This window comes from Bubalus bubalis, chromosome 9, assembly GCF_019923935.1.
Source record: "Bubalus bubalis isolate 160015118507 breed Murrah chromosome 9, NDDB_SH_1, whole genome shotgun sequence".
Taxonomy (NCBI): domain Eukaryota; kingdom Metazoa; phylum Chordata; class Mammalia; order Artiodactyla; family Bovidae; genus Bubalus; species Bubalus bubalis.
This window is the reverse complement of record NC_059165.1, coordinates 52037747-52062166: the sequence shown is the minus strand read 5'-3', so window position 1 is coordinate 52062166 and position 24420 is coordinate 52037747. Positions and strand designations below refer to the sequence as shown.

The following is a 24420-nucleotide window of genomic DNA, read 5'->3' as shown; positions in this document are numbered from 1 at the left end:
TTATCTCAAAGAAATGTCTGTACCTCCATATTCATTGCAACATTAGTTACAATAAACAAGATATAGAAACAGCCTATGCCTGTCAATGGATGAATGGATAAAGAAGGTGTGGTGTTATATGTAATATTGTTCAACCTTAGAAAAGAAGGAAATCCTGCCATTTGCAGCAATGTTTCCCTGGTAGCTCAGTTGGTAAAGAAGTTACCTGCAGTGCAGGAGACCTGTGTTTGATCCCTGGGTTGGGAAGATCCCCTGGAGAAGGAAATGGCAGCCCACTCTAGTATTCTTGCCTAGAAAATACTATGGACAGAGGAGCCTGGAGGCCTACAGTCTATGGGGTCGCAAGAGTTGGACACGACTGAGCGGCTAAACCACCAGATGAATTGTGATGATGTTATGCTAAAGTGAAGTAAGTTAGACAAGAATACTGGAGTGAGTAGCCATTCACTTCTCCAGTGGATCTTCCTGATCCAGAAATCAAACTAGGGTCTCCTGCATTGCAGGTGGGTTCTTTACCAGCTGAGCTATCAAGTTAGACAAAGGAAGACAAATATTGTATGACCTCATGTATATATGAAATCTTAAAAAAAAGGGAAGTCATTCAAGTAGAGAGTAAACTGGTGGTTGCCAGGGCCAGAGGAAATGGTGACAGAAATGGGTGAAGCTGGTCAAAGTTTACAAACTTCCAGTTATAATATCAGTAAGCTGGGGATCTAATATACAGCATGGTGCTGTAGTTAATAATACTGTATTGTGAACTTGAAAGTTGCTAAGAAAGTAGATCTTAAAAGTTCTCACTATATGGACTTCCCTGGAGGTCCAGGGGTTAAGAATGCACTTTCACTGAAGGGGGTGTGGGGGTCCATCCCTGGTCAGGGAACTAAGCTTGCTGCACTTGGCCAAAAAATAAATTAAAAAATAAAATTAAAAAAAAAGTAACCATGTGAGGCCATGAATGTGTTAACTAACCTTTTCATGGTAATCATTTTGCAGTATACATGTCTATCAAATCAACACATTGTACATCTTAAATTTACACAATGTTTATTAAATGTCAACGGAGTTGGGAATAAAAAACTGGAAGTCTCTGGAAAATGCAGAAGGTGGATTATCTAAATTTATGATAGAAAGTAATGTATTTTTCAGTATTTAGTAGGTATTCACTCTTTGCTTAGCTATCTGCATTATGAGAGTTTCTTTGTGTTGCATGCATACCTATACTGGCTTAAAGGAAGACAAACAAACAAAAGGTTTATTGAAAATACACTGAAGTAATGCTTGGGAAGAACAGGATCCAGGACAGAAGTACCTAGATCTTCTATTCTAGACTATAGCGCTATATGCTGTAGAGCTGTAGAGTGCAATTAATGCCGTAATTGTCATTGTGCTTTACGGTTTCAGTCTTGTCTTACTATCCACATTAAATAATTCTGGGAGAGTCTTCTGGCTCAGCTGGGTCAGATTTGACAGTGGTTTAATCCTTTATGACCAAGTGGGCAAGAACCACACCAGTGGCCACTGAGGACCCACATCTGTGTAACAAGGTTGTGGAAGAAATGAAAAGACTACACTAGACTTGTCAAAATTCTTCCATCCACTCTTTTCAAGTGTCTTCAAGGGCACTCTGCTAGTCCCTGAGAATAACAAAGACTGGTGGGAGTAGTGGTTTACTCACTAAATCACGTCTGACTGTTGCAATCTCAGCAGGCTCCTCTGTCCCTGGGGTTTTTTCAGGCAACCCACAGGAGTGGGTTGCCATTTCCTTTTCCAAGTGATCTTCCTGATCCTGTGTTTCTCCTGTGTTGCAGGTAGATTCTTTACTGCTGAGCCACTAGGGAAACCCAATGAAGACTGTGGAACACCAATAACCTTGTTAATTTTTTTTTAAGGTCAGATTTTAGTTTACTAGCCCAACAACATGGGTTCAGATTTTTTGAAAGACTTTTCCAAAAAGAATTTATGAAACTTTTAACTCTGAAATTTCATACATTTTTAGGGATTAAGGGCTTGTTCTTTGGAGTTAGGTTCAAATCCTTTTTCTTGTCATTTACTGGTTCTGAGACTTTGGACTTACATTATCTGAAATTTAGTTCTCTTAATTTGAAATGTTCTTCAGTTATTCTGGATAATAATAATTTTTATATATTTCATTTTTTTTGCATCATTAAAAACTGTAAACATTTTCTGGAAAAATTACTTCTACCAACAAAACCTTAATGAACTAGGATTTGTGACCCACGGTGGACATATTTATTTTGATTTCTAGAAGCAAAATTGCAAAGTCAGGATGTTCAGAATAAGCTGTGTTTGGTTGAAGCCGGGGCCTGAATTCTGAGCACTCACTGGGAACTGCTTTGAGCCCTCTGTCCTGGAGGACTTGTGAAACAGAACTGGAAAAGCAGGATTTGGTTGCCCTTGGCTTATTCTGGAGCCTTGTAGGTGTGTCCTTAGAAACAAACCAGACACAGAGAAACAATTACCAGCTAGAGACGGCTTAAGACCTAGGAAAAACAAACATTTTTACGTCTCTGTACTGTAGAACATGAGATGATTTATTATAATGAAATCAACTATAATATGTATCTGAAAAAACAAGCAACAGCAACGACAATGAAAATGCAAGATATATGAGGCAAGAATCAAAAAAGGGATGAAGGGAGAAGGCACATATGTTAAACATTGGGATAAACTGAGTCATCAGTTTTTCTTTGAGTTTCTGGATAGACAGGAAAAATAAATGAAATAGACCAAGCTACATAAATCTTATAACCAGAAATGAGGAAGCAGTCCTTAGGGAAGGCTCATTTTTTTTCTTGCTCTAAATTCTAAAAGAAACATTTCCCATCAGACTTCATGGTGTAGATGCTGAGTGGTGTCTTGCCCATCTGCAGTTTTGCTCATTGGTTACTTAAGGATTTCCTATGAAATTTATTTTTCTAGCTCCCTCCTGAGGAAGTTCTGACTCAGCAAGTCTAAGCATGTCATCTAGTGTGTCAGTTACACTTTTTTCTTAATTAAAAAAATGCAAATAGATATTGAGAATTTGCAAAGTGCTTTGCCATCTTTTACTTCTCTTATAACCTTAGTAAGATTCATCAGATTCTTATTTTAACATAAGAAAGGTGTGTTAAATGTCAAATGACTTAAGACATTGGGAGACTTGAATCCCCATGATTTCAAGTGACTCAGGACACTAGGAGGTGAGATTGTAAGGCTATTAACATAAGGAAATTGTGTCAATGTGATTAAGCAGAGGTTGTGAGGACCTCAGATTAATTAGGTGTCTGACTATTAGAAGATTTGTTTGTGAGAACTTGCCCCTTTCTGCTCGTTATCTGAGACTAGACGGAAATGCAGCTTCTTTGCAAAGCCCTTCTAATGCCCACTCCTTCCTCCGGGTCTTCCTTTTTATATCCTTTCTACAAGGCATATCCACGGCACTTGTACATAGAACTTGACCGTTTTCCTGCACAGTCCTGGAGCACACTGTGCTAGGTGATAGCCCAAACTAGAAACTTCTTAATGATGGAACAGTGTTATTTATCTTGGTAGCATTGACAGAATTTGACACATAGCAGGCATGGGTTAAATGAGCGTTAAAGGACTGTGTAAGAAAGAGGCATATGTTACAGGAGAAAGATGGTTTATTTATATATCTACTTATAAATATATAAATATGCATCCCAGAGATGTATAGAACTCAACTAACCAAAGGGGTAGTGTATTATCTCTATGGACACCTCGAGGCATGTCTAAAATCACACAGTTCAGTCACTGTTCTCTGTTCTCCAGTGAGCTCTATTGCTTATGGTGGAGCACAGACTATGGACTCAGGCTGCTTGAATTCAAATCACCTTACTTAAGCTCCCTGAGCTTTGGTTTCCCTATTTATAAAATTTTAGAATGACAATACCTATCTTTCATAGAGAATGTTAGAATTAAATTAGATAACGCATACAGAGCACTGAGCTTAATGCCTAAACTTAAACCTAAAACTAAGCAGGTTCATGCTAGTTACTCATAGAATTCCTTTCCCAGGTCTAACATTTCTATATTTATATTTTGATATCCATTCTCAAGAGAGAACTGGATAAAGAACCAGCAGGTATCTCTGAACACAAACCAGACTGTTTTCATATAAATTAGAGAGCTTATTAGTTCTTTCCGCTGGAAATAGTTTCTGTAAATCTTATTCTCATGAGTAACTAACTGCATGATTTCATGGGTCCTTAGACTTTAGTGCATATAAGCTCCTCTTTTCACAGGCAGAACTTGCACAAATCAAGTTCCAAGCGGAGTTGGGACAAGCCCAGCTCTCCTCACTTCGGTGCTTACTTGTTTCACCCCACAATTGTGCTTTTTCCCTTAAGAGAATCTTACTAAGTCTGTGACTTTGAGATAATAAAAATACATCTATTTAAAATTATTTAAAAAAACAATGCAAGAACAAAGCAAAAACACACACACACACAAAAACACACCTTTTTTGCTATGTTCAGTATACTATTTTTTGATTGTAAGTTTTTAAGTTAAAATCACCTGGGAAAGTCACTTTGATGAATGTTCTCCTTGTTTTTTATCACCATGTTCCAAAAATTCTCTTGAAAAAAAAACAAAGAGAAAACAATGAATTATGATTTAGACTGATCAGGAATGTTAAAAAGATCACTAATTTATACTATTTGAGCAATACTTTTCTTCTCCAGGTTTGCCTGTGTCGTAAAATAATAAGATCTAAGATTTCTACAGTAGTTCATATTTGACAAACCATGCATGCATAATTCTCTCTTTAATTCTGCCAAGAAATCTATCAGTTTGGTGTCTAGTCTTATATAAACTCTATAAAGATAGATATTTTGATCTATTTGTTTCATAATACATCCCCAATACCTAGAACAATACCTGGCATATAGTATGAATTAATAAATATTTGTTGAATAGGTAAGTGATGATTTTTAATCTTTTTACATATGAAAAGACCTCTGAAGCTCACAGAGATCAAATAACCTGTTTAAGTCAAATGGCTGGTAAATTGCAAAGCAGAGTCTAAAACAGGTCTCCAGAAGCATGAATTAATGCCAGAGGTTTCTATACTGTTTAAGGATTGGCTGTGGGGTAGCTGTTGAGAAGGTAAAAGAAAAAAATGCAGTCTATGAGGAAATTCTTATCTAGTGGAGAAAACAGATGCATTCAGAGACAAATAATTTAAAACAGTGAGGTAAGAAAAGCCATATGCCTTCATAATGCCTTTGCAGGAATTTGCCTTCCTGCAAAGGCATTATGAAATCCCAGCATCTGAATATCTGATGCTGGGGTCTGTGGGTCTTCACAGAGCTTGTCTTTGGACTGGATTTTACAAAATGATTAGACTTAGCAGGTGAACAGAGTGGAGCTGGGGTTTGAGGGTGAGGCACTGATGACAGAAAATCATGTGCAAAGATAACTGGAGATTTAAACGAACATTATCTGTTCTGAAACAGAAATTACTTGTCACTGGGGCATCAGGTGTTTGGCTTCAGAAGTGAGAGATTTGACTGAAAGATATATTGGCATCAGGGAAGGCCCTTTAGCATCAGCTGTTGTATTTGCTCCCATTTTGCAGGCAATGGAAGTTCACCGAAAGGGTTTCAAGCATGGCAGAGAGAGAATCAAATTTGTAGCTAGGTAGAGGATGGGTTGGAGTGGGGAGAGACAGAAACAGTGTAACTAATGATAGATCTAATGAGAAGAGCTCTGGAAAGAGATGATGATGGACTCAACTAGCCCTAGGAGTCAGTGGAGTTGAAGAAAAGGAATGGTATAGGAAGAAAAACTTGTTTAGTCACTAAGTTGTGTCCAACTCTTTGCAAACCCATGGACTATAGCCCACCAGGCTCCTCTGTCCATGGGATTTCCCAGGCAAGAATACTAGATTGGGTTGCCATTTCCTTCTCTGTGGAATCTTCCTGACCCAGGGATTGAAACTGCATCTCCTGCATTGGCAGGTGAATTCTTTACTGCTGAGCCACCTGGGAAGCTCTAAGAAAAGCTTAGAAAATTTAGCAATTAGATGGAAGTGTTGATGAGCAGGAAGAATCAAAGAAGACCTGAAGTGTCTAGATTCTGAATAGATGGAAATGTGACTTATTGAGATAAGGAAAAAATGAAGAGGAGCAGATATGTAAGTGAGATGATGGGATTGGGTTTAGACCAGGTGAATCTGATGTATTGACGAAAACCTAAACAAGGTTTTTGTAGCAACCCATGAATTGTTACATTCTGTAGCTCAGGGAAAAGAATGCAATAGACATCTGTATTAGGAACATATCAGACTGTAAATAATATTCCTAAGGTGGAAGCTGTGATGTGAAAAATCAGGGAGGCTCTACATTTGGAACCTTGAGTAGCAATGATGTTTAAGGGGCAGATGCATGAAAAGTCAAATAGAAAGAATGAGAAAGAAAGGCTTGTGGTAGGGAGAGAACAAGGAAAATGTGTCATGGAAACCTGGGGGTCAGGGTGAAATTCACAAGAATTGGAGGCTTCTCAAAGGGCCAGGGGAATTAAGAATATGGATATTTTTAGATCAGTGGTGACCAGAATGCAGTTCATATAGCTCTTAAGTTTACCCAGAGGGTAAGTGGAGGGAGTGAGCTGGTCTATTCATTGTCCTGAAAGCACATACCCAGCATTTGTTACATGATTGACACAGTATGTAGGCATCAGATACACAGGAGTAAACAAAGCAAAACTTCTATCTTTATGAAGGTCCATCATTCTTGTCATTCTCTCTTCTAATCAAATCTCATCGAGTCCTTTAAGATCCAAAGTACATCTTGCTTTTGCCAGAAACATTCCCCTAAGCATCCTTGCCCAGTGCCAGCTCCTTTCCTTAGACCCTTCACTGTGAGGGTTGACTGACATTTACCTAAACATCTTAGCTATCACCAGATCTGCTCATGTCATCTTATACGATAAGGACTGCAATTTCTTTGAGGAGACTTCTAGACTTATAGTCTAGATTGTTTCCTTCACAAGTCCTCCCCCTACTTTCCTAAGCACACATTAAGTTCTTAGGTATAGTTCTTGAGGGTCTCTCCCCACTCCCCATCCTCTGCCGTATTTATGGTATTTTCTTGGACAGAGGGAGGGCAGTTAGATGTGTTGCCTTGAGCAAGGACTGTTGTGTCTTTAATGAAGATCCCTCAAGTTTGAGTTAACAGAGAAAACAAGTGCTATTTTATAATACATCTAGCGAATTCCCCAGGGAAGGAATAAACGGGATTATTATTGTTCTGATTCTTTGCACTGCTATTGTTATGATTTATAACAATTTGAATTCAACTGGAGTCTAATCTGTACTTTGTAGATGAATAGTGTTGCTCTTATTCTTTTCCGTGTCAGTTTTTTCCTTGTTTACATGAACAGTCGTGGGAACTCGACAGTTGCAAAAGTAACCATGATAGGAAAAATGAAAACACAAAATAAATACCTTTAAGTTTTAACAGTTTGTTCTTGATTGTATGCAGACTCCTGCCTATTCACCTGATTGTAATATGTCAATTTAAGCAGATCGGGGATTACAAAATGGCCCCTGATCACTTCTATACAGAAGCGGTCCTTAATCTGTCACTGGTTATAGACTATTTTGAGAATCTTATAAAGTCAGAAGCACTGCCCCTAGAAAATAGAAAGAGTCACATCTACACAAAAATGTGAATATAAATTTAAAGGTAATATGGACCTTTAAGACCCAGCCATGTAGCTCAGAGCATCCAATCAATGGTTAATCAATATTAGAATAACCTGAAAGGTTGTTAAAATGCAAACCTGCAGCTTTGCCCCGGAAAGGTACCACATAGGATGAAGCGGTCCGCATTTTGTGAAGTTCTCCAGGAGATTCTTAAGCAGGTAAGTAATGGTCTATACTTTGTCAAACTCTGCTTAGGGTGTTGTGAAGAGAGAATTAGAGAGCAGAGTCTCAGAGAGGTTAGCACCTAGAAATTCAGGAAAACAAATTAGACCCTGGTGAGCTGAACTGGGAGAGGTTAATGTCAGGAGAATGAAGAACAGGGTGAAGTAGATTTAGAAACCAGAGCTATGTAAATCTAGGTAGGCTGTATTAGGAGTTGGGTACAGGAGCTTGGAAGCAGGTTGAAAATCACAGGAAGTTTATGGGCTGTGCAATTTGCCAGCAAGGCAGTCTCTCAAGATCAAAGCAAACCCTCCCTTCTAAGAGAGGTTCTCTAGGTTGCCTTGGAGGAGAGATAGCTACTGTGTCTGCTAACCCTCCTAAATTACTCAGACTAGAAAATAAAGATAGAACTCCTCATACCCCTTACTACTGAGCACATCCCTACCCACCACCTTCATCAGAGAATTACTGTGTCTGCATTGGGTAGGTCCTTTATTCCTTTAACTTGACAGATTAGCCCACTGAGGCACACAGAGAGGGAGAGTCTAACCGCAGATCACCCAGTAAGTAGCACCTGTGTCAAGACCAGACCCTAGTTTTCTGCCTGTTGGTCTGATGCTCTTCTTCCCCCCTACTTGGTCGTGAAATAAAACATATTTTATGGATCCCCTTGTTTCATAAATTCCTTGGGAATGTTCTCACCCCCAAAGAGTTTAGGGAATTCCATGCAGATGCAAATATATGTTAACGTAGGCAACGTTTCAATTAAAACAGTACATTGGCATGCATGTAATTTTGTTTCTCATTCATTTTAATGCAATGTGGTCATTACCAACAGCCAACTGGACAAAAGCAAGGTTTGTCTCAGCGCTTACGTGCTCCTCGTCATGGAGCGGAGGATGAACTCCACCGCATTCTCAATAATGTCCGAGCCCAAAATGTTTAGGAATTTTGGGAACGCTGGCTCCGAATTTTTGCCTGAGTCATGTGGCTGCTCATCTGGCTTGCCCTCTGGTTTGTCATCTGTAAAACAAAACGGAATCTCAGGGTTGATTCTCAGCAAAAAGATAAGGAAGTTTCTTTCATTGTAAGGAATCCTAGGGCCCTTTATAACACCCCCCATTATATAACCTCATATAATTATATTTAGGGACATCTAATGCCTGCCTATTGTCTTCATGTGCATTATGCCATTTATTCCTAAACAAACAGACCCACAGATATTGATGCCTTTGGTAGACACAGTTTCTCTTTCTGATGAGAAAACCAAAGCTCACAGAAGTTGTTACTTGTTCAGAGTTAAAGCAGCTAGTAAACACCAGTGCTGGGACTGAAATACAGGATGCTTGGTTTTAATGTATTTTTCTCATGTAATCCCTGGACCTCTGGAAATGATAATGAGGAGGATGATATAATAAGAGCTAGCATTTGCTGAGCACATAGGACAGGCAATCCTGGGACAGGCAATCTATGTGCACCGTCTCATTTTATTCTCCCAGCAACCCTATGAGGGAGGCAACATTATTATCCCAAGTTAAAGGTAAGGAAATGGAAGTTGAGAGAAGTCTAGAAGGGGACCAAAGTCACAGTGTTGGAGTGGTAGAATCAGAATTCAGCCCCATGTTTGTCTGGTATTAAAACCTGGGTTCTAAAGCACTCTGTGATGAACTGCATAGTCTTGGACAAAAAAAGGTATGAACTAACTACATGTGTGTTATAAGACTGCAAGTATTATGATGACAAGGAGAAATTCTGTCATTTGTATCCCAGCATGTGATAGTTCTGTAAATAATGATTTTACATCTATATGTAATTTTAAGTTTGATCAATTTTTTGGACTGTGCAGATTTTAGCTCACTGGACTCAGAATCTGAGAACACTGGGTGACTTGCAGAAGATCTTACAAATAGCAGGAGAAGATGTGATTTTAACTGCTGGTCTCTTACTTTTTAAAAACCAGTTTTAATTGGAGGATAATTGTTTTACAATGTGTTGGTTTCTGCCATTCAGTTCAGCCGCTCAGTCGTGTCTGACTCTTTGCGACGCCATGAATCACAGCACGCCAGGGCTCCCTGTCCATCACCAACTCCTGGAGTTTACTCAAACTCATGTCCATCGAGTCAGTGATGCCATCCAGCCATCTCATCCTCTGTCATCACCTCTCCTCCTGCCCCCAATCCCTCCCAGCATCAGGGTCTTTTCCAAGGAGTCAACTCTTCGCATAAGGTGGTCAAAGTATTGGAGTTTCAGCTTTAGCATTAATCCTTCCAATGAACATCCAGGACTGATCTCCTTTAGGATGGACTGGTTAGATCTCCTTGCAGTCCAAGGGACTCTCAAGAGTCTTCAACACCACAGTTCAAAAACATCAATTCTTCAGCGCTCAGCTTTCTTCACAGTCCAACTCTCACGCCATACAACAACCTAAATCAGTCATAAGTATACATATATCCCCTCCCTCTTGAACGTTCCTTCCATCCCCCACCCCATCCCACCTCGCTGGATGTCGCCACAAAGCACTGGGTTGAGGTCCTTGCGTTACATAACAAGTTCCCATTGGCTATTTATTCTGCATATGGTAATGTATACGCTTCAGTGTCACTCAGTTCACCCCATCGTCTCCCTCCCCGCTGTGTCCACAGGCCTGTTCTCTACCTCTGCATCTCTATTCCTGCCCTGCAAGTAGGCTCATCAATACCATTTTTCTAGATTCCATATGTATGTGTTAATGTATGATATTTGTTTTTCTGTTTCTGACTTAGTTTACTGTGGACAACAGGCTCTAGATCTCTTACTTTTGATATTTAATCAAGTGCCTTTTGGAATAAGGCCAAAGATCCAGAAAGTGAAGTTGGTGACATGCAAGGTCCCTTGGTGGGTTTGGCTTTGCTTAGTGGTCTAACAGGTTCAGGGGATTAAAAGCAATGAAGAGCGGCATTTAGAAAGTACGAATGGCCTCCCCTTTGGACCCTGGTGTCAGGATGAAGTAGAACCCTTTATCTTTTGATTTAACTGTAGCCTCACAAGTAGTGCTGGCAGATTTGGTAAACAAAAACACAGATGCCCAGTTAAAACTGAATGTCAGATAAACAACAATACGTTTTTAGTATAAGAATGACCTGTGAAATATTTAGAACATACATAAACTAAAATAGAAAATTGTTATTTATCTGAAATTCAACTTTAACTGGGAGCCTTGTGTTTTATCTGTCAATCTTACCACAAATTTTGACTCAAGAAGTCCCACCCTCTAGACAAAGTACCCCATGACTCTGAATGAAGGAGATGTAACTAGCTTTTGGTGCGGAGGCTGTCAATTAGCGAGAAGAGTTGCATTTGTATCATATCCTAAAATAGAGACTCTTAGTAAAAAATATGGCTTTCAATTCTACAAACATTTATTTTTTACTTTGCCACAAAAAAAGATTCAATAGTCTGAGACCTAAAGACAAGATCAATATACCAACCACCAAGTATTTATTCAGCTGTTGGTTTTCACATTCAATAAGTGCTTTTGAGCCTACTATTATGTACATAGCATATGCTGCTAAGAGTTAAGGCCAAAATGGATGTATATGGACATGATCCTTACATAAAGGGCAGGGCAACCACGGAGACCAGAATTGCTTTGTCTTCATTACAGGAAGGGGAAGGAAAGAGAAGGCATATTTGTAACGTGTAGGTACTAGGATGTACATTCATCACTTTCCTGATCTTTATTCAACTCAGTGACAGCATTACAGTTTTATAGGAGAGAAGACAGATGTTCAGAGAAAATAAATGACTCAGCTAAAGTCACACATCTAGCAAGTGGATGAGCCAGGGTTTGAATCTATTTTTTTTTTTTTTTTTTTTCAAATTTCACAGAACATGTTTCTTACATGAAATCCTGCCTTCAAGTAGTTGTTCTCTGGAGACATTTACCAGCTGCAAATGGAAATTTCTTCCATGAAAAGTGAGTTCTTTTCTCTGGTTCCTATCTGCCTACTTGAATAACAATTTAATTTTATTATTTTTATTGTAACTTAGCAATAGTTACAAGTTTTCAAAATACAAGGAGCCCTGGCTTAGAGTGTATGTGAAGATCAAATCCTTGGCCCTGCCTTTGGATCATATATATGAGAGGTATTACAGTGTGGTGGGTGATGTTTTGAAGTCCTGTATATCTGAGTTTGATTATTGTCTTCAGCAAAAAATTCACCAATGTTTAACTGCTCTGCCTCTCAGTTTCTTCATTGTGTTCTTGTCAAGATGGAAGGATACTTGATGTATCTTTGTATATCATATATATGTGTATATATTACTGGAGTGGGTAGCCATTCCCTTCTCCAGGGGATCAACCCAAACCAGGGCTCAAAATGGGTCACTGGCATTGCAGGTAGATTCTTTACCATCTGAGCCACTAGGGAAGCCCAAATAAAAGCTCCCCCATATTATATTTGAAAGGAGAAAGTATTCAACTATTGGCTTTGATAATTTTTTTTTCTGGTATGTCAAATTTCTTAGTTTTTATTATTTTCCAAAATTTTCAAATTTCTTAATATTTTAGCAGCATTTATTTACATTAATACTTGACTGTGTTTCTTAGTATAATCATAAAGTTCTGAAAAACAATAATGCTGATATTTCTACAGTTTTTGTAGCTTATAAAGTGATTACAAAACCATGTTCATTTCACCTGGTGAAGTTGGTAATTATCTTATTCTACAGATGAGGAAACTGAGATTCAAAGCAGTGAACTGTTTTAACCAGTTTCAGTGTTCATGAGAGACAGACCTGGGACTGGTCTCTAGGATATAAATCTCACTTTTCGCTTTATCACAGTGATTACTTAGGGGTAGATGGACACAGTGGGCTTCCCAGGTGGCTCGGTGGTAAAGATCTTCCTGCAATGCAGGAGAAGTGGGTTCAATTCCTGGGTCAGGAAGATTCCCTGGAGAAGGAAATGGCAACTCATTCCAGTATTCTTGTCTGGGAAATCCCATGGACAGAGGAGTCTGGCAGGTTACAGTCCATGGGATTGCAAAGAGTCAGACATGCCTTAGTGAGTAAAACCAAAACCAAAGAACCAGATGGACACAGTAATCTCTGAGGCCACCTCTGCCATAGCCCTGCTGGAGTGTCTGCCCACATGTGCCAGTGGACGGTGGGTGACCGAGGCTGTGAGTTCTGCCAAATTATATTTAGAATAGCTCAAAAGGTTCTATTACTAATTAGCACTGTCTGTATTTTCTGACCTGTTATTCTGAATAGAGACAGATTAAGGGCTCATTGTCATATGTAGACCAAAAATTAATTAATGAAACTTCTGCCTGCGGTCCTCTATGTGCTTGGAACAGACATGAAAGAAGTAGATGCTTTATAATAGAAAGAATCTAAAGACTTGGGTTTCAGTCCCAGATGTGCCACTTCTGCCTGTGTCAATGCTCAAGTAACTTTCTCTCTGCAAGCCTGGTTTATTTACCTGCAAAAAGGGAAATGATAAAACTGTGCATGTTTACTTAAAAGAATTATGAGAATCAAACGAGATAATACATATCCATAATGGTTAATGTTGGTGTTTATTATGGAACAGTATGTTTTATCTTTAATTTTCATGACAGCTAAATGAGAAACTTAACTAACCCTAACCCTAACCCTAAGCCTAACCCTAACCCCTAACCCTAACCCTAACCCTACTCCCTTTTAAGTGTGAGGCCCATAGAGGTTAAATAGTGTTTCTGAGTCACATTTCTGATTAGTGGTGGAGCCAGGCCCAGGAGTCTTATTCTAGACTCTTCACTTTTGAATATTATTAGTTACAGTCATTAAAAAAACAAAAAACAAATGCCCCCAGCTTTCAAGGAATTTATGGTATAATAGTGTCACTATATCATGTGAGGATATAAGAAAAAAAATCATTCTAAACTTCATACATTCACTGAGGATGGAGGCTGTAAATGATGCACACTTGAATAAAAATCCTACTTGCTTTTTGTTAAATCTGCCTCTGTCTCCCAGTCCAGTGCTCTTTCCGCGGTGCCCTAAGTTCCCCTCATTCCTCTGCATGTTCCAAATCAGTGCCACTGACTTCCTCCAGTCATGGCTGACTACTGCATAAAGCATGAGCTGAGACTTAAAGTACTTACCAGCCTGGCAAGTCAGGATTAAGACAAGCAGTCCCCAGACAATTGTCAGCCGAAGCACTGAGACAGCCATGTTTGTAGCAGTGGGTATCGATGCAGAGAAATTGTTCCGATGCATCCGAAGTCTTGCTCCATTTATAGGGCATTTATAGCTGACATCATCTGCTATGGAATTTAGGTTGTTGCATAATATATCAGTAGAGCTTGCTTCTGAATCTCTACTAATGGGCCCTGCCCTATCTTTAAAACCAAGAGTTTTACAGGTAGGAAAAGAAAAACCCTCTTGGTATTTTTAATGTGTGTTTTATAAATGACACTGCAATCATTCTTTGGCAGTTATTTCTGTGCCAGGGTTGACAATTGGGTGAGGATCATGCAGAATTGCTTTCCTGTGCCAAAGAACAAGCAATAAACCGGTTGGCAAGGTGTGCCTACTCTCCTCCCTGTACACTCTGCTTCCTTCCTTGCTCTGAGCCAGTGACCTGTCCCCACCTGGGCTTGCCCATTCACACCCACATGCTGTGCTCATGCCCTTTTGTTTTTCCTGTATATGTTATCATCCCTATTATCTCCCCTTGCTGCGTCCCCACTTATTCCTCAAGCTCAGGTTCAAATGCCCTCTCTGCAGAACCTCCATCATGGCCATTGCATCCCACTCCAGATAGTTGCTCCGTCACCAGCCATATATCCTCCTTGACTAGTTATTTGGGAGCTAAGTATTTTAATAGTTCTCTTCTCCTTTAGCCTATAGATCTCTTAAAGGCAGGGTACTTTATTCACTTTTGAATCCTCAAGGAGTCTAGCATAGTACTTGACATTAGTCTTGGCTTTCACTTCACTTCCCTGGGAACATTGTTCTGGTTCTCCAGGGAATGGCTAAGTGTTCTTTTTATGTACCCAATAGGCACCTGCTTAAATATCTCCACAAATTGACTGAAGGCTCCTTGAGGGCAAGTTTATCTTTTTCAGAATTTACATATATATATCTATTACTCAAGGCCTATAGCAGACATTAAAAAAGAGAAAAAAATTAAATTACAGCACTCACTGAAAGGTAATATTGGGTTTGACATGCTGTTATGTAAAATATCCTTCCTTTCAGATACAGACATTCAAGAAGATACAATTTGGTTCGAGTCTAGGTGATACTGCTTATTCTGAGGAATGATGTAATAAAACAGTTACCTGGAATAAGGATTTAGGGATGGTCCCTAAACTTACATGTTGAACAAAACTTGTACATCGTGAATGTCAGAGGATCCTTTTAATAAATGATGAAATTAACCAAGCTACAGAAATGGGCATTTCTGGTGTCACAGGGCCTAGGCTAGGTCCTCTTACTCTCAGTTTAGTACTTGAAAGCCATCAAGAAGCTCTGCTTGGATGCTTTCAGGCCTCTCCAACCTATCTTCTGGTTCGGTCTTTCCTATAGAGAGGGTTGTGACCTGGAGATTGTGTTCCTAGTAGGGAGATTTCAGCAAGTTAGATTTATGCCTTCAGGGTCACTGCTTAGGACTGAGCATTGTGCTCTCCAAGAGCCTAGTGGGGAAATAACATTCAAGCTAGCCCTGCCATGGACCCTGACATGTGCCTGTATTTGCAGGCTAACAATTCCTTTTGCTTTGCACAAGCTTCAAGTTCTCAGGGCTTAATCAGCCAAGAGAGTGGTGTGTTTTTCTAATTCACCACAAGGATGCTGTGCAGGCAAGCAAAAGCTCTGGGTATTACAACATAGGGCCTGCTGGCTTATCAAGGATATATCAGCTAAATGGGGCATGGAGATAAGTCTGCATACTCCATGTAAAGGCTCATTTAATGAAGAATGAATGGCTCTTGGTAGTCGGGTGTCAAAGAAATAGCACCATCCTCGGGGTCAGAATAGTGCTTCTTCTCTCTTATTTTTATTATTTTTTAAAAATTCATTTCTGTTGGAGTATAGTTGATTTAGTGTTGTGTTAGTTTCTACTATATAGCAAAGCAAATCAATCATACTCATACATATCCACTCTCTTTTAGATTCTCGTACCGCTGTGTGGCACTGCAGTGGCGGCTGCACGGCACTGGAGCAACTGTGAGGATATAAGCCTGTCCAAGGGCAAAGGCGCCCCAGCAAGACGGTGGGCGCTGGACCAGTGGCTGCGTGGTGCTGGAGCAGTGGCTGTGTGGCACTGAAGCGGCTGTGAGGAGATACCGCATGTCCAAGGGCAAAGGAGAAGCCCCAGCAAGAAGGTAGGAGGGGCAAAATAGTGTTTAGAATCAAACCCATACCTACCAGAGATGCTCAGAGGGCTCAAACAAATCCGTGTGCACCAGGATCCAGAGACCCCATGGAGGCTGAGACAGAACTGTGTTTGAGTGTCTCCTGCAGAGGTACAGGTTGGCAGTGGACTGCGACAGGAGCAGGGGCTCTGGGTGCAGCAGACCTGGGTATGGCATAAGCCCTCTTAGGGGAGGTCGCCATTAACCCCACTACAGAGCTGACAGAACTTACACAGGACTGCGGAAACATACACTTGGAGGGCACACACAGAACCCATGTGTGCACCAGGACCCAGGAGAAAGGAGCAGTGACCCCACAAGTCACTGACCCAGACTTGCCCAGGAATGTCCAGGAGTCTCTGGTGGAGGTGTGGGTCGGTGGTGGCCTGCTGCAGGGCCGTGAAAGGTTGTTGCTGAACCATGAAAGATGCTGGGATTCTTGGCCTCTGGAGGAGAAGAATTCAATCTGGAGCCAGAGAAGAGGCGTGATGGTTCAGAGCTTTTGTGTAATAGAGTTTTATTAAAGTATAAAAGGGATAGAGAAAGCTTCTGACATAGACATCAGAAGAGGGCAGAAAGAGTACCTGCCAGAGTCCAGCTCCAGCAGCCAGGGATTCAACGTGAAGGGGTGAGTGGTGTCGGTGAGAGAGAAACTGAGGCAGCCTCTCAGTTTTCTTGGACTGACTGTTTATTTCAAGCTTATGATTCTCTTTTATACTTTTACAAAAGCGTTAGGTCAGAGGTTTGATATTTTTAGTTCCCATTGACCCAGATTTATTTTTCTCCAGAAATCATTGTTGCCCCTCAAAAGGAGCTCCTTCCTCAGCTATACTCTTATCTACTTTTTCTCATGTGTCCTTGTGAATACACTGTAACTCATGCTAATGTCTGGGCTGCATACCACATTCCTCAGTTTATTTCTTATCTTTCTAAGTTCTGTTTGCCCCTAGTATCCTAAGCTCACGGGCTTCTACCTAATAATATCCCTAAAGTCCCTAATTTCTATAAGCTATAGTAGAATATGCTAACATTACAGCAATCCTTATATCTTTAGCTTCTAACGATTTTAATTATTCCTAAGCCCTAAATTCAGCAAACTCCTTTGCCATAAACACTTTTCTCACAAATGGGCTTTGGATAGCAATCCCTCCCATGCCCTCAAGCTGCAGCCTGTGTGCTCACCCTGGAACATTTTTTTGTAAAAGTCCTGGAACAAATGTCAGTGATTAACTTTATGAATTACTCTTTGAGCACAGCTGCAGAAGGCTTTATGCCTTCTTATGCTTCTCTCAAAAACAATAAGCACCTTAATATTCTCTTCAGTCAACTCAGCCGAGGAAAGGGAAAAACAAGTCAGAATCACAAAGCCTAACTCCTTCATTTCGGGTCAGTGCCTATGGAACAAAGGGAGGGGGTTTAGGGCCGTGCCTCCATTTTGTCAGTAATGCCTAATGCGGCTCTCGACAAGTACCCCCTTACTATTGTTAAGAATGGAGTTATATACCTTTTAATTAGTTATTACAATCAATCAAAAGCATGTGAAAATTTTACCAGACCCACTCCCACAGTTTACATTTTAGGATAACAAGATTAGAATTTAACAATAGAAAGATCCTACCAGACCCACTCCCATAATATACATTCCAAGATATCAGGATTAGTCATAAGGTTTTCAGGAAGGAGAAACTGTCCTATAGCAGGATACATTGTTCTTGTATAATCCCTAGTACCGAGTTTAAACTGAGTTGTGTAATTGACTAAGACTAAGGCTGGATGGCATCACCGACTTGATGGATGTGAGTTTGAGTGAATTCCGGGAGTTGGTGATGGACAGGGAGGCCTGGCATGCTGCAGTTCATGGGGTCGCAAAGAGTGGGACACAACTGAGTGACTGAAATGAACTGAACTGAACTGAAGGGATGTAGAGGAAAAAAAAGTTTGTTCTTTTCTCCTCCTTGAGAATTCCAGACCCCTATCTCCACTTTGAGAGCCTCAGCCCCCTCTCCCCTTGGGGACCCTGGACTTCTCATCAATCTGCCTAGGAAGTGACTCTCAGTTGGGGACACTAAGTGTGGCAGTGCATGCATGGGACCTTTTGAAGGAGGTCACCACTATCTTCATTACCTCCACCAGAGTTTAGCCCCAACTATGGGAGGGAGGGAACACAGCTCCACTCATCCACAGAAAATTCGATTAAAATTTTACTGAGCATAGTCCTGCCCAACAGAACAAGGCCTGGTTTCCCCCTCAGTCAGTCTCTCCCATCAGGAAGCTTCTGTGTCTCTTATCCTTCTTCATCAGAGGGCAGACAGACTGAAAACCACAATCACAGAAAATTATGAGTAGGGGAACCCTAGACATACGTGGAGCGTTCTGACAAAACGTGGTCCACTGGAGAAGAGAAAGGCAAAATCAGTATTTTTGCCTTGAGAACCCCATGAACAGTATGAAAAGGCAAAAAGATAGGACTCTGAAAGAGGAACTCCCCAGGTTGGTAGATGCCCAATATGCTACTGGAGATCAGTAATCTGATCTGGAGTAGCATCTATCTATATCTGGAGAAATAACTCCAGAAAGAATGAAGAGACAAGCCAAAGCAAAAACAATACCCAGTTGTGGATGTGACTGGTGATGGAAGTAAAGTCTGATGCTGTATTGCATAGGAACCTGGGATGTTAGGTCCATGAATCAAGGCAAATTGGAAGTGGTCAAACAGGAGATGGCAAGAGTGAACATCTACATTTTAGGAATCAGTGAACTAAAATGGACTGGAATGGGTGATTTTAACTCAGATGACCTTTATATCTACTACTGTGGGCAAGAATCTCTTAGAAGAAATGGAGTAGCCATCATAGTCAACAAAAGAGTCCAAAATGCAGTATTGCATGCAATCTCAAAAATGACAGAATGATCTCTGTTCATTTCCAAGGCAAACCATTCAATATCACAGTAATCTAAGTCTATGCCCTGACCAGTAATGCTGAAGAACCTGGAGTTGAACAGTTCTATGAAGACTTACAAGACCTTCTAGAACTAACACCCAAAAAAGATGTTCTTTTCATTATAGGGGACTAGAATGCAAAAGTAGGAAGTCAAGAGATACCTGGAGTAACAGGCAAATTTGACCTTTGAGTACAGAATGAAGCAGGGCAAAGGCTAATAGAGTTTTGCCAAGAGAACGCACTGGTCATAACAAACATCCTCTTCCAACAACACAAGAGAAGACGCTACACATGGAGATCACCAGATGGTCAACACCGAAAAAAGATTGATTATATTCTTTGCAGCCAAAGGTGGAGAAGCTCTATACAGTTAGCAAAAACAAGACAGGGAGCTGACTGTGGCTCAGATCATCAACTCCTTATTGCCAAATTCAGACTTAAATTGAAGAAAGTAGGGAAAACCACTCGACCATTTAGGTATGACCTAAATCAAATCCCTTATGATTATACAGTGGAAGTGACAAATAGATTCAAGGGATTAGATCTGATAGATAGAGTGCCTGAAGAACTATGGACGGAGGTTTGTGACATTGTACAGGAGGCAGTGATCAAGACCATCCCCAAGAAAAAGAAATGCAAAAAGGACAATGCTTGTCTGAGGAGGTCTTACAAATAGCTGAGAAAAAACCAGAAACAAAAGGCAAAGGAGAAAAGGAAAGATATACCTATTTGAATGAAGAGTTCCAGAGAATAGCAAGGAGAGATAAGAAAGCCTTCCTCAATGATCAGTGCAAAGAAATAGAGGAAAACAACAGAATGGGAAAGACTAGAGATCTCTTGAATAAAATTAGAGATACCAAGGCAACATTTCATGCAAAGATGGGCACAATAAAGGACAGAAATGATATGGACCTAAGAGAAGCAGAAAATATTAAGAAGAGGTGGCAAGAATACACAGAAGAAGTATACAAAATCTTCATGACTGAGATCTTCATGACCCAGATAATCACGATGGTGTGATTGCTCACCTAGAGCCAGACATCCTGGAATGCAAAGTCAAGTGGGCCTTAGGAAGCATCACTATGAACAAAGCTAGTGGAGGTGATGGAATTCCAGCTGAGCTATTTCAAATCCTAAAAGATGATGCCATGAAAAGTGCTGCATTCAATATGCCAGCAAATTTAGAAAGCTCAGCAGTGGCCACAGGACTGGAAAAGGTCAGCTTTCATTCCAATCCCAAAGAAATGCAATGCCAAAGAATGCTCAAACTACCACACAGTTGTACTCATCTCACATGCTAGCAAAGTAATGCTCAAAATTCTCCAAGCCAGGCTCCAACAGTACGTGAACTGTGAACTTCCAGATGTTCAAGGTGGATTTAGGAAAGGCAGAGGAACCAGAGATCAGATTGCCAACATCCATTGGATCATCAAAAAAAGCAAGAGAGTTCCAGAAAAACATCTACTTTATTGACTATGCCAAAGGCTTTGACTGTTTGATCACAACAAACTGAAAAATTGTTAAAGAGATGGGAATTCCAAACCACCTGACCTGCCTCTTGAGAAATCTGTATGCAGGTCAAGAAGCAACAGTTAGAACTGGACATGGAACAACAGACTGGTTCCAAATTGGGAAATGAGTACATCAAGGCTGTATATTGTCACCCTGCCTATTTAACTTGTATGCAGAGCACATCATGTCAAATGCCAGGCTGGATGAAGCACAAGCTGGAATCAAGATTTCCGGGAGAAATATCAATAACCTCAGATATGCAGAGGCACCACCCTTATGGCAGAAAGCAAAGAAGAACTAAAAAGCCTCTTTAGGAAAGTAAAAGAGGAGACTGAAAAAGTTGGCTTAAAACTCAACATTCAGAAAACTAAGATCATGACATCTGGTCCCATCAGTTCACGGAAAACAGATCGGGAAACAATGGAAACGGAGACATAATTTATTTTTTTGGGCTCCAGAATTACTGCAGCCATGAAATTAAAAGATGCTTACTCCTTGCAAGAAAAGTTATGACCAACCTAGACAGCTTATTAAAGAGCAAAGACAGTACTTTGACAACAAGTGTTCATCTAGTCAAAGCTATGGTTTTCCAGTAGTCATGTATGGGTGTGACAGTTGGCCTATAAAGAAAGCTGAGTGCTGAAGAACTGATGCTTTTCAACTGTGGTGTTGGAGAAGATTTTTGAGAATCCCTTGAACTGCAAGGAGATCCAACCAGTCCATCCTAAAGGAAGTCAGTCCTGAATATTCATTGGAAAGACTGATGCTGAAACTGAAACTCCAATACTTTGGCCACCTGATGTGAAGAACTGACTCATTTGAAAAGACAGTTGCTTGGAAAGATTGAAGGCTGGAAGATCAGGGGATGACGCGGGATGAGATGGTTGGATGGCATCACCGACTCAATGGACATGAGTTTGAGTAAACTCCAGGAGTTGCGATGGACAAGGAGGCCTTGTGTGCTGCAGTCCATGGGGTCGCAAAGAGTTGGACACGACTAGTTACTGAACTTAACTAAACCATATAGGTTATTACAGAGTACTGATTAGGGTTCCCTGTGCTATACAGTAGGTTTCTGTGCTTAGTTCCTGAGCTGCTCAGGAACTGCTGCTCACTCAGTCGTATCTGCCTCTTTCTGACCCTATGGGCTATAGCCCACCAGACTTCTCTGTCCACAGGGATTCTCCAGGAAAGAATACTAGAGTGGGTAGCCTATCCCGTCTTGAAGATATCTTCCAGAGCCAGGAGTCAAACAGGTCTCCTGCATTGCAGGCAGATTCTTTACCAGCTGAGCTACCAGGAAAGCCCACAGTAGGTTCTTAACTAGTTATCCATTTTATATATAGTAGTGTGTGTATATCATTTCCAATCTCCTAATTTATCCCTCCACCCTTTCCTTCCTTGGTAACCATACATTTGTTTTCATCATCTTGGACTCTCTTTTGTAAATAAGTTCATTTGTATCATTTTTATTAGATTCTATATGTGATACCACATATTTGTCTTTCTCTGTTTGACATACTTCACTCATTATGACAGTTTCTAGGTACATCCATGTTACTGCAAATGGCATGATTTCATTCTTTTTAATGGCTTAGTAGTACTCCATTGCATATATGTACCACATCTTTATCCATCCTCTGTTGATGATCATTTAGCCTGCTTGCATGTCTTGTCTATTGTGAACCAATGCTTTGATGAGCATTGGGGTGCATGTAACTTTTTGATTTATGATTTTCTCCAGAATTATGCCCAGGAGTAGGATTTCCAGATGATATGGTAGCTCTATTTATAGTTTCCTTATAGTGCTTATACCAGTTTACATTCTCACCAATAGTGTAGGAGGATACCCTTTTCCAGACCCACTCTAGTATTTATTGTTTGTAGATTTTTTTTGTATATTTTGATTTGTGTGAGGTGATACCTTATTGTAGTTTTGATTTGCCTTTCTCTGATAATTAATGATATTGAGCATCTTTTCATGTACTTTTTAACCATCTGTATGTCTTCTTTAGAGAAATGTCTTTAGGTCTTCCACCCATTTTTTTGATTGGGTTTTTTTTTTTAATACAAAAAACTGCATGAGCTTTTTGTATATTTTGAAGACTAATCCTTTGTCAGTTGCTTCATTTGCAAATATTTTCTCCTACTCTTTGTCTTTTCATGTTTATGATTTCCTTTGCTGTGCAAAAGCTTTTAAATTTAATTAGGTCCCATTTGTTTATATTTGTTTTTATTTTTATTACTTTAGGAGGCGGATCAAAAAAGATCTTGCTGTGATTTATGTCAGCGAGAATAGTTGCCTTTTATTCCTTGCAGCACCCCTGATTGAATACTCTCCAGGCCTGACACTGTTTTCTCTGCTGTGTTCTAATCACTTCTCTTCTTTCAGTTGATTCATTTTAGCTTCAGATTTCAACTAAAATGTCTTTTCTTTTTGGTGAAAACTTTCATGATCCTCTAATTCAACTCATATTGCTCTATTACAATCTTTTCATTTATTTATTTAAAAATTTATTTATTTTAATTGGAGGCTAATTACTTTACAATATTGTAGTGGTTTCTGCCATACATTGACATGAATCAGCCATGGGTTTACATGTGTTCCCCATCCTGAACTCCCCTCCCACCTCCCTCCCCATTGAATACATTTCAGTCAGTTCTAATGAGGTGGGTGAAACTGGAGCCTATTATACAGAATGAAGTAAGCCAGAAAGAAAAACACCAATGCAGTATACTAACACATATATATGGAATTTAGAAAGATGGTAACAATAACCCTATATGTGAGACACCAAAAGAGACACAGATGTACAGAACAGTCTTTTGGAGTCTGTGGGAGAGGGAGAGGGTGGGATGATCTGACAGAATAGCATTGAAACGTGTATATTATCATATGTGAAATAGATCGTCATTCCAGGTTCGATGTATTACAATCTTTTATACACTCTATATTCTTCCTTCTTAGCACTTAAGTATTAATTTTTGTTTATTTTAATGCCTCTCTTTTAAGAAATGCTAAAATCTGTTCTATGTTGTTCACTAAGACAGCACTGCTTTCTAGGATAGTGCCTTAGGTATAAGAGAACCGGCAATATGTGCTAAATACATGAGTTAATAGTTTTCAGAAGAGAAGCATGGACTCATGTAATAGTTCTATCAGTTATTATCTGTGGGACTATGGCAAGTGATGGACACCACTCAAGTCTCAGATTCTTCATCTGTAAAATTGAGTCATAATTTCCTGCCTGTTTATCTGTACTATCTTGAGGATTTAGGAGTTAACAGATAAAATGCCTGATAAACTGTAAAGAACCTTTAATATGTGCCATATTTAAAGCATTTAAGAAGTTGTGACTTACCTTCCACTGGCGTAAGCAAATGAATCCGACTTTATGTAGAGGGGAAACAAATTATGAAAGACAGTTTCACCCAAGCTGGGAAGAGGAAATGGGGGCCTTCTTTCAGAATGCTGTTCTAGTGCTGCAAGAAGATAGGAAAATACAAGGAACATGGCATTCTTAGTTCTTGTGAACATTTCCATGCATAACTGAAAGTCATCACAGTTCTTTCTTCAGGTAATACTTGTAGTCTGCTTTGGAAATCTCATAGACAGATCTTGATGTGTGTGTTAGTGACTAAAGGCATGAGTTTTTGGATCAGACAACTGAGTTAGAGTTTCAGATTG

General features: G+C 39.9%; 2 protein-coding genes and 1 pseudogene across 7 annotated transcripts in view; 2 read left to right on the top strand and 1 right to left on the bottom strand.

Moving 5' to 3' along the window:
• Window positions 1-2227: 2227 nt before the first annotated feature.
• C9H5orf46 (chromosome 9 C5orf46 homolog) lies at window positions 2228-14143 on the bottom strand. Of its 3 annotated transcripts, none has more exons than XM_006069407.4 (4): window positions 14023-14143; window positions 8770-8917; window positions 4540-4600; window positions 2228-2446 (listed from the first exon to the last, which is right to left on the bottom strand). In XM_006069407.4, exons 1-3 carry the CDS (start codon window positions 14135-14137, stop codon window positions 4549-4551), a joined length of 315 nt encoding a protein of 104 aa, XP_006069469.2. In that variant the 5' UTR covers window positions 14138-14143; the 3' UTR covers window positions 2228-2446; window positions 4540-4548. The 3 variants fall into 3 exon arrangements, 2 of the variants coding, with proteins under 2 accessions (XP_006069469.2, XP_045022501.1); XR_328527.4 differs by having other exon boundaries at window positions 4482-4600; XM_045166566.1 differs by lacking the exons at window positions 8770-8917; window positions 14023-14143 and adding an exon at window positions 7810-7941.
• A 1975-nt stretch (window positions 14144-16118) lies between these two features.
• The window catches only part of LOC112586879, a 63538-nt pseudogene continuing 55236 nt past the window's right edge, over window positions 16119-24420 (top strand).
• Window positions 16126-24420, top strand: part of SPINK5 (serine peptidase inhibitor Kazal type 5) — a 264208-nt gene continuing 255913 nt past the window's right edge. For 3 of the 4 annotated variants that reach the window (XM_006069409.4, XM_006069410.4, XM_006069408.4), the window contains exon 1: window positions 16126-16248. The gene's annotated coding sequence lies outside the window, so the exon portion shown is untranslated. The remainder of the gene's footprint in view (window positions 16249-24420) is intronic. The other variant, XM_044947505.2, reaches the window with a different exon arrangement.